The sequence below is a fragment of the Anas platyrhynchos genome, chromosome 16, assembly GCF_047663525.1.
Source record: "Anas platyrhynchos isolate ZD024472 breed Pekin duck chromosome 16, IASCAAS_PekinDuck_T2T, whole genome shotgun sequence".
In the NCBI taxonomy this organism is placed as follows: Eukaryota; Metazoa; Chordata; class Aves; order Anseriformes; family Anatidae; genus Anas; species Anas platyrhynchos.
In genome coordinates, this window is record NC_092602.1 from 2,655,131 (window position 1) to 2,664,236 (window position 9,106).

The following is a 9,106-nucleotide window of genomic DNA, read 5'->3' on the forward strand; positions in this document are numbered from 1 at the left end:
AATTTCTGTTCTAGCAGTGAAACCACCGCAGTCACTTCTAGAAACCCCAGCTTTTGCTAACCCCACTTCCCGAGCCTTCCTGCTTCAGAAATGGTGACAATAGTGGAACTCCAGCTTGCACGAAAAACAATCAGATTCTGAATTTTCCATCGCTGTCTGCAACACAAAGAACAAACTCTATTTTCTTTGGAGGCAACTGAAACGAGTACTTTTCCTAATCATCTCTACAATTGTTGTATAGATATTTTAAAGGTTTCCTTCCCAGAGCGAAAGGAAAATTGTATGAAAGCTGTAAAATGTTTCAACAGCCATCAAAGAGTTCAGAAACCTTGCCTTTTTCCTCAGAAGTAGCTTAGAAGTTTTGTCTTTAAAGACTGCTCATGCCAGTGACATTCAAATATCAAAGGACAGATGAGGAAAACTGCAAATGCAATTAATTTCTGCATACAAAGGAAAGGAAGTAGCAGGCATATAGCCTGGTCTTTAATTACAAATGAACTACTAGTGTAAATCCAGGCCGGTCCAAGCTTCTAAACTGCTAAGTTTTGTTGTTGCTTTGTTTTAGCTTCTATCAACGCTATCAACTCCACCGTGTGGTTTTATCTCAGCCCTTCTGATTCACTCAGTGCATTCCTCAGAGATCCTCCTAATTTTGCTCCGTATCTCAGCCAGCCCCTGGCCTCACTCCTCACCCCCTCCCTCCTCCTTCTTTGCAAGAGATCACTTGAGAACAAATATTAGGGGAAATCCCGCTCACACATACAAGAGTTCATGTTCTTTACTTTTCTCTGCCGTTCAAACACCTCTGCCACTGCAGAAACACCTAGCCACCAGCTGAGCATGGCTACAAAGCTCCTGGTATTCCTCCCCACCACTTTCTACCTTGCTGCAGGCAGAAAGCCGTTTGTTTAAGGCTAATCATAGCTTAAGGACACGCGGACAGATAAGCAGCTGCTGAAGGGCCTGGGTAACCAACCCCGCCTTCCAAAGAAGCGGAGTGTTTTTTCCCCACATGGGAGAGTAACAAACAAGAATGATTCAGTGACCTACTAAAGGAGGATGTGGAAAGTGAAGTTAAGACTTGAGTTTCGAGTTTCTTGGCTCTAATTCCTCCTGCCACACTGCGGAAAGAAAGAAAAAAATGATAAGGGGGAGAGAGCTGGAAATCGATGTGATAATTTCTGTGGGCATCAAACTCTGCTTCACTCAGAGCACACCACAACCACGCAACACAAGACCTTCAGTAAAAGTAACTCCAAGTCTTGCAGCTCAGCCAAGTTTTGTTTTGTTTTTCCAGACCATGCAGAAGTTACTGAGAACTGGCAATCTGAGGACACACTAGCTCCCTCTTCCCTATTTCAGCAACCCATCAAAAATTGTGATTACGAAATCCACGTTGTATTTAAGCCAGAAAATAAGATCTGTTTACTGCGTGGAAACACAGGACAAGAGAACCACAACGCAACACACAGATTAAACGGTAAATCACAAGATGCTATCAACAACAGGGCTTTTATAAGAAGCGCGATCACCGCACCCCAGACCGCAGCAGCACCTTCCACAGCCAGCTCCACAGAAGCCACCAGAAGCTCACGACCACCAAAATCACCAGGAGCAGAACAAAATGGATTGTTCCTGGATCTAAACCTGCCCACAGGATTTATCACTCCTTCCTAGTCGTGTGCAGCACCAAAGACACCAAAACCTTAATTTCAACGAATGTCTTTTCACACCACCACTAAACATTTACAAACGCATCTTCGAGAGGAAAACAGCTCAGCAATCTTTCTGCAGACCTTCCTGAGGTTCAAGGTTGGCAAGGTGGGACTTAAAAGCCCATCTTAAGCAGAGCTTAAAAGCTTGTGACTATATCAGGCCTCTGACCTACGCAAGGTAATAGGCTCAGGAACAACGCCCCGATCCACACTGCACCCTGAAGGTAGCATCCTTGCTACCCTTAACCACGAGCACTCGTATCACAGCAATGCTGCCAAGTTAGGCTTCATTCAAGGGATGAGTACAGGTCTATCTGTCAGAGCAGTTCCTAAATCAGCATCTAAAACACATTATTAAGTTCTGGAAGCTTTTTATCTCAGACCTGCTAGCGCCACTAAGAACTTCCCAAAGCGCACGCTGCATTAACCAAGTAAATGTGGCAGGCGTGCTTTGGAAACGAGCTGACCCCTTACGTCAGTCCACCAGTGAAGGGAACGTTTCTGGCTTGCAGCTACGTGAAGTGATGGGGTCAGATTGCTGAGGAGGAGACAGGAGATCTAGAAATGACCTGGCAAGTTTTTCAAAAGCTGGCCGATGCCTCCACTCCCAGCGGTGTCCGTGCAACGTTACCAAGTGTCATGTTCCGTGCAACTTTAACGAGCAGGATCCAGGAGGTTTTAAGCGAGTATCTCATGGCAGTGCTAAGGCTCTTATCTGAAGTACAACACCTGGCATGCTCCTTAAGCTCTTATTAGAAGGTGAGAGCTCTGAGGCTGCTGAATAATAAAGGAGCCCACAAAGCCCCTATCACATCCTACCGCTGAGTAAGATTGACATCAACTGGCATAATTATACGTAACACGAGTTAAAAAAGAAAACCGCCCACGTTAAGGATACTACTCATGCTCATTAATTCCTAAAATAAAGCTTGTGCTGTGTTTACACTACGTACATGACCACACTCCACACACAACTGACCAGCCCATTCTCTCTGCTGCACGGATCTTCTCCCAGTGCCGCAGGAGGGGAGCTTCCATGGAAAAAATGAGCTATGCAGTCCCAGGCCCTCACCAAACTCCCGTTCCCTTACAGGGCGTGAGTACCAAGTGAACTCTGCACTGCCATTTAACTGCTCCACACCTGGAGAAAGCAACTGAAGCAAACTCTATGCCATTGCTCACAGAGCAGAGCTTTCCACAGGGAACACTCCCATCCCCATGCTGCAGCCCATCAGGGTGATTAATGGTTTCCAGTGACCTTTCTTGAGGCACAGCTTTTTCTTCATGTAAGCCTTCAGCCTGGACTCCGTGAGGAGCCGAGCATTATCCTGCTGCTGAAGACAACAGCTGTCCAAAAGGAAGAGGAAAAATTCTTCTGTCCACATCTGAGAATAAAAACATACATTGTGATGTGCTGGAATCGGAACACCTCAGAATACAGTTCAGTTTGGGAAAGTTATTCTCGGGCAATGTAAATATTTGAATAATTGTAAAGTTATTAAAGGGTTTTACTAAATTAACTATCAGGATTACATATCATTTGACAAAATTATGCTTAAAGACCATTATGGGCCACTCAACCATTGGCATAGCTTCTCTTTATTAGAATGAACGATGTCAAAGACCATTTCCAATTTGGAAAGCACATTTTCTACATCTTTGCCTTTCAAGTGCCTACCTGCCACAGGCTGATCACAGTTACCTGGATCACCTACACACACTAAGTCCTGCAAGGTCACAGTGTTTTAGAGGGCTGCGATGAAAGGACGAGAAGAGAAAAACCAGGGCTCTTTTACGTCCGTTGGTGTGATATGGTTCCCACAATCAATCTCAGGAAAAAAACTGGTGACATTTAGATAAAGCGCAGCCCACGTGATACCTGTTGTAAACCGTAGCGTTTATAAGTAACTTATTGATTTAGAAGATTGTTTTAATCTCCTAACTGTACAGCAGAGCATGCCCCAGTCACATTTCCCCCCTGTGAAATGGCTCATCTGAAATGAGGTTTTCCTACCTGTGCTGCTGGATACGTGACTGAGGCGCATATGACGAAAATTAAAATCAGGTTAGCTTGTACTGCTCAAAGGCAGGAGGGAATTACTTCCCTCATGGTTGAAAATAGCTTTTTTGATATAAAACGTGTAGCTGTACTTAACAGCACAAAGCCATGTAAGAAAAAAAAAAGGAAGGAAGGAAAAAAAGGACAGCCAAATAAAAGAGCCCAGGCTACGCCGTGCATCCCAAAGCGAACGTGATTCAGCATAAATTTGGTCGTTTTGAACATAAATCACCCTGACCTGGTGATCTAGGTAATCTAGAAAAACTTTTTTTGCTGGCTCATTGGTAAAACTAATAGATAACAGACAATTCAGTGCTTCTTTTTAAGACTTTAAACACTGAAATACTAGCAACGGGTGTCAACTGTAAATAAATACAGCACACAGCTCTGTTACATCAACTTCCTTGTTTTTATATTTAACATAGCTATCATCCAGCTCTAGGAACATGATTACTTAGCTCATGCCCCTTGCTGCTAGCTCTGCAACAGCCACAAAACACATTTCTTCACCTTTTTGTTTTGCAGTTTTGTTTTGTTTTTTTCCCTAGAGTGAATTTCTATCCAGTGATGGCTGTAGGAAAAATGTACACACAGTATCTGCAGGTTTTGTCAGTGCTGAATCAGATAATGAGGAGGAAGATGATGGAAGATGTAGTTGCAACAACAACTACAATGTCCCCATATCCAGCTCGTACACCTCAAACCAAACCTGAAGCATGGCAGAGGAGGCAGCTGCTGTTCACCTGAGGGCCATGTGCTCCCTGAGGAGAACACAGACAGAGACCACTCCTCAGGTACAGAGGTTCAGCTTCCGTGCTCCATCAACCATTCTTTAAATCATCACAGCTCCTCATTATGTACCTGTGCTCATACATCACAGTATGATGTAATGGTCTCACCTTTCAGAGACAATTTTACAATCTGTTAGGCAAAAAAAGCCACCCAGTAAGCAGACAGAACCTGGGCAGGACTTTACATGATTAGGAGCAAGCCCACACTCAGGTACCCATGTACAAAACATTAAGAATCTGCTTTTCTTTGGCAACCTCTAAGAAGACATTTTCTGCACCCTGCCTTGTACTACCACCAACAAGCAGGATAAAACCCTTTCCACCAACATAAATTTGGTGCAAAATGTATGCATCTATAACAGGTTTCAGCACCCTCAGATTTATGTCACAGAATCCTCCCTTTGTTAGAGGTGCTCCTCAGCCTTCAAATCCCAAAGACACACTGGTGGAAACCCAACATAAAATAAAGCAGATTGAGGCCGATGAGCAGACACATGTGAGGAGTCAAGTTCTGTCGCTGGCAATACTTTTGGTTCCTCTGCATTTTCCTCTCAGCCTGTACAGTAAGGGCAGACTGGTTAATTTTTAATCAAGCGTTGCAGTTTTATTTTCCTTTGTAAACGCCAAGATTTCACATCTATCTTTGTGCACACCTTGCTAAGACTCACTCACTTGCCTGTAACTAATAACTCGTGTGGTAAAAAGACTAAGAGGGTTCTTTATGTCATGTTTTCTCACTACACATACAGATCAGACGCTTCTATTGCTTCCTGTTCACAAAAAAACCCCTGCAAACAGAGAAGAGCCTCTGTAAAATGAACAAAGAATAGAGAAACGTGGGGTGGGCAAAGTTTGTTTCCTTTTACCAAGCTAAGATGGTAAAAGGAAGATAAATCTCCCTGCTGGTAAGGCTCGGGGGAGCTTTCCATCCTTCCTTTTAATCAACTTCCAAGCCGTGCCTACCAGAGGGCACCGGAGCGGATCCCCTTTTGCTGTATCACACGGAACAAAAGCTGCAAGCAGACACACATCTTCCCCAAACCACTTCAGTTCCAAAGCTCTGCCTCCATTTTGGAAGGCAAACAAAGGGAGCAAACGGGAAAATATCGGGATATCTCCCTGAAAGGGACAAAAACCCAAAGCTGAGCGTGGGCAAAAGGCGCAGATAAACCCAGGAAGTGCTGCTCCCCAGCCGCAGCCACCAGAACAAAGGAAACAACGACAGCTTCTACTTGCGGGAACCTGTCATCAAAAAAAAAAAAAAAAGAGGAATTCCACCCAAAAGAGCTGCGGGGCGCCTCACGGGAACCCCCCGGACCTTCCCTCCCCCTCAGCCTCCAGAGCCCCTGGGGCTCCCCCCCAAAGCCCGGGGGATGCTGAAGCGATGGGGGCCGAGCCCCAAAGCCCCCTGAGGAGCTCCTCCAGCCGGTACCTGTAGGCCAGGGACATGCACTCGAAGAGCTTCGTGAGGGAAGCGTCGATGCTGAGGCGCCCCCCGGCGCCTCCGCCTCCCCGGGCCGCCCCGAACTGGTAGGTCTGGCAGGTCTGCTCGTTGACCGTGTCGAAGTCGTAGCCCTTCTTGGGAGGGTGCTCGCTGTGAGGCGACGACACCATGAAGTGCCCCGAGTGGATGATCTGGGGGCCCGGCGGCTGCCCCCGCCGCGGCCCGCACCGCCGCCCTCCTCCCGGCGACGAGGCGCCGCCGTCGTCCGTGTCCGACGAGTCCTCATCGGGCTCCGTGCGGGGGGACAGCGGCCCCGCCGCCCCCAGCAGCCGCGCCGGCCGCATGAACACATCGGCGGCCATGGCCCCGCTGCTACTGCCTCCGCCGCCGCCTCCTCCTCCAGCCCCCGGCCGAGCCGCCCGCTCCTCTCCCCTCAGCTCCGCGCCGCCACCGCCCCGCTCCGCCCCGGGCCGGCCCCCGCCGCCCGCTTAAAGGAGCCGGGGCCGCCAGGGCCGCCTCCGCCCCTTCCCCCCGCCCCGCTCCCGCCTCAGTGCCGCCCGCCCCGCAGCGCCCCCTCAGCCCCGCGGGCTCGCCCTGAGGTGGTTTTACCTCAGGGAGTGCAGCCCCCGAGGTGATTTTACCTCACGGAAGGGTCCAGCCCCCGGCCCTTCCCTCAGGATCCCCACAGCCCGGTTACAATATAAATGATTTCTGCGCAAAGGTTTGGGCCGTCCTGCCCGCTCCCATGTTCCCAAAACAGCTCTTGGCTATGACTGGCACCCACCCTATTACCCTTACACCATCACGGAACAGCCCCATGAGGCACCCAGTGGCCTTGTGTCACCAAGGAAGGGCAGGGAGGACACCATGTCACAAGGCCCCCAAGCCATGCGGAGGCTGCCCTGTCCCCACAGCCCCTCAGGGCTGTCCCCACTCCTCCTGGGGGGCACTGGTGGCACTTCCACCCCGCTAGAAAACCTCATGGGGCATGAGGTGGTGTATGGGGAAGCCTCGACTAGAAACGCGTAACCACCTCTGGCCAAAAGACTGCAAAGTCTGAGCTGGCTGTGGTCATGAGGAACAGAATCATCACGAGGTCTTTGGCAATACACTTCCTCAGAAAAACGGCTCTAAGCTGGGGGGAAACTTATAAACCTAAGAGATAGAGAACAGCCAAGAGCTTGCTGAAGAATGTTGATTACACTAGAAGTAGTTTAAAGCCATGAAATATCTTTAATATTGAAAACTGTTTATTATAGACCAGAGGCAATCTGCAAAAAGCCAGGGCAGCTACAGAAGTAGCAGAGGAAGCTGCAAAGGCAGCTGAAGGGGTCAGCCCGGAGTCACAGAGAAAAGTCTGGGACACCGGGGCTTCCCCTGACAGCCAGGTGGCTCAGATCTAACCCACGAACCTGCTTGGTGCCGTGCATAAAATAAGCACGATAGTTCCAGGGGAAGATTGGATTTCACCCCTCTCAACACCATTAAGGAAGCAGTGGATCCCTGTAGATATGGATAAAAGCCCATCAACAGGGCCAACAGATGTATTAGCCTGGGGAGAGAACAGCAGCTGACAGCGCATACACACAAAAAAAATATACATAAAGATCTATATATCAATCAAGAAAAAAATAAATAAATTGTGTACTCTGTAGAGTAAACCTTCAATACCAGGAGAGTAACTGTATTCTAGGTGGCAGACTCCAAAGCACTGGTTTGAAATCGTTTATGTATGTTCAGCTCTAGGACCTTAAAAGAAAAATAAGCTCTTCTACACAGTCTTCCTTGGGGGATGGAAAATACTAAATTGCCATGTGCCACTTTCTCTGCTTTGTAAAACCAGGAATAAGAGCAAGGGAAAACTCAAGGGATGGAGATAACGAGTCTTGGGCATGGAAGGAAGAGGCTTTCTTACAACATCACAATTATGTCCTTGCAGTGATCTGCACTAGAGTGCATGAAATCAGGACAGATCTCCCCACACATGGAAGGAGCAGGAAGACATCATATCATGTGAGGGCTCCAAAGAGAAGCCTTTAAAATCAAGACTGACATTCAGCTCTTGGTCAATACTATGTGTGACTACAATTTTTAAGAAAAAGCCATTCATGATTTAGCTACAAAGAAGCTGATTATTGCTAGCTTAGCTTAGTGATAATGGTGTTCAAAAAGAAGAAAAAATACCACCACCACCAAACACAAAGCTATCTCCCAGCAAGGCATCCTTGTCAGTACTCCAAGTGAAAAAAAAATGAAAGCATTCCAAAGCAATGTTCAGAATAAACCTTGTAAAACTGGTTAAATGTTGTTAACGTACCTGAACTAACGAAACCTCACAACTACACATCAGTGGCAGCGCTGGCTACAGGACTTGCACAACAGCCTGCGCATTAACCTGGCAAGGGTGGCCTGCTTACAGATTTATTTCTTCCTGTATGGAAAGAGGTAATTTGTTAAAATGAAGTTGCTAGGTAGCAATGTAATTTCCAAAGAAGTGTTAGTAGTACACCAGACCATTATTTAAAACTGAGGTAGCAGTCTTCAGTTGAGGGTTTTAAGAGCGGCTCACGGGTTTTCTCCTCTAATCATCCTCAGTGCAAATACTACAGATGCAAGAAAAGATTCATCCCTTAAAAATATACATGCTTTGGAGATAGACCTTTTGACTAGCATTTAGGTCACCAGCAACAATTCTAGGAAGCACAGAGAAATACTAAGGGACCACAGCAGCATCTTTTGGCTATGCTTTTTCTTACTGTTTTTAGCAATCTGCAGTGCAAGGCAGTGTCGTAGGCCCCCATCTTCTGCTGATGTTCCTTCTCCAGAGCAGGCTTTTAGCACAGGAGAAAACAGCCATTTACTTAGAATTCAGCTGTAACACACATCGAGCAGAGAGACATTCGAGCTGATTAAAAATATACCTGCAGCGTACTCCACAACACTTAGTGGTAAGAAATTATCCTTCTAAATCTACAGACAGGAAGATAAGCCTTCCCGTTTTGATGAGGAAGGAGGCATGGGAGCTCAAGGAGACTTACTCACAGCCTCAGACCGTGGGGCTGATTGCAGGAGCTGGGAGTCCAGCCATCCCATTACC

At 47.3% G+C, this 9,106-nt stretch overlaps 1 protein-coding gene across 3 annotated transcripts in view; it reads right to left on the reverse strand.

Annotated features, from left to right (window-relative positions):
• Nucleotides 1-6,478, reverse strand: part of MLXIP (MLX interacting protein) — a 46,500-nt gene extending 40,022 nt beyond the window's left edge. For 2 of the 3 annotated variants that reach the window (XR_001194752.5, XM_013107462.5), the window contains exon 1: nt 5,998-6,478. Coding sequence is in view for 2 of the 3 variants with exons in the window: in XM_013107462.5 (XP_012962916.2) it covers nt 5,998-6,371 (374 nt within the window). In the remaining variant the exon portion in view is untranslated. The remainder of the gene's footprint in view (nt 1-5,997) is intronic. The other variant, XM_027469648.3, reaches the window with a different exon arrangement.
• Nucleotides 6,479-9,106: the final 2,628 nt, after the last annotated feature.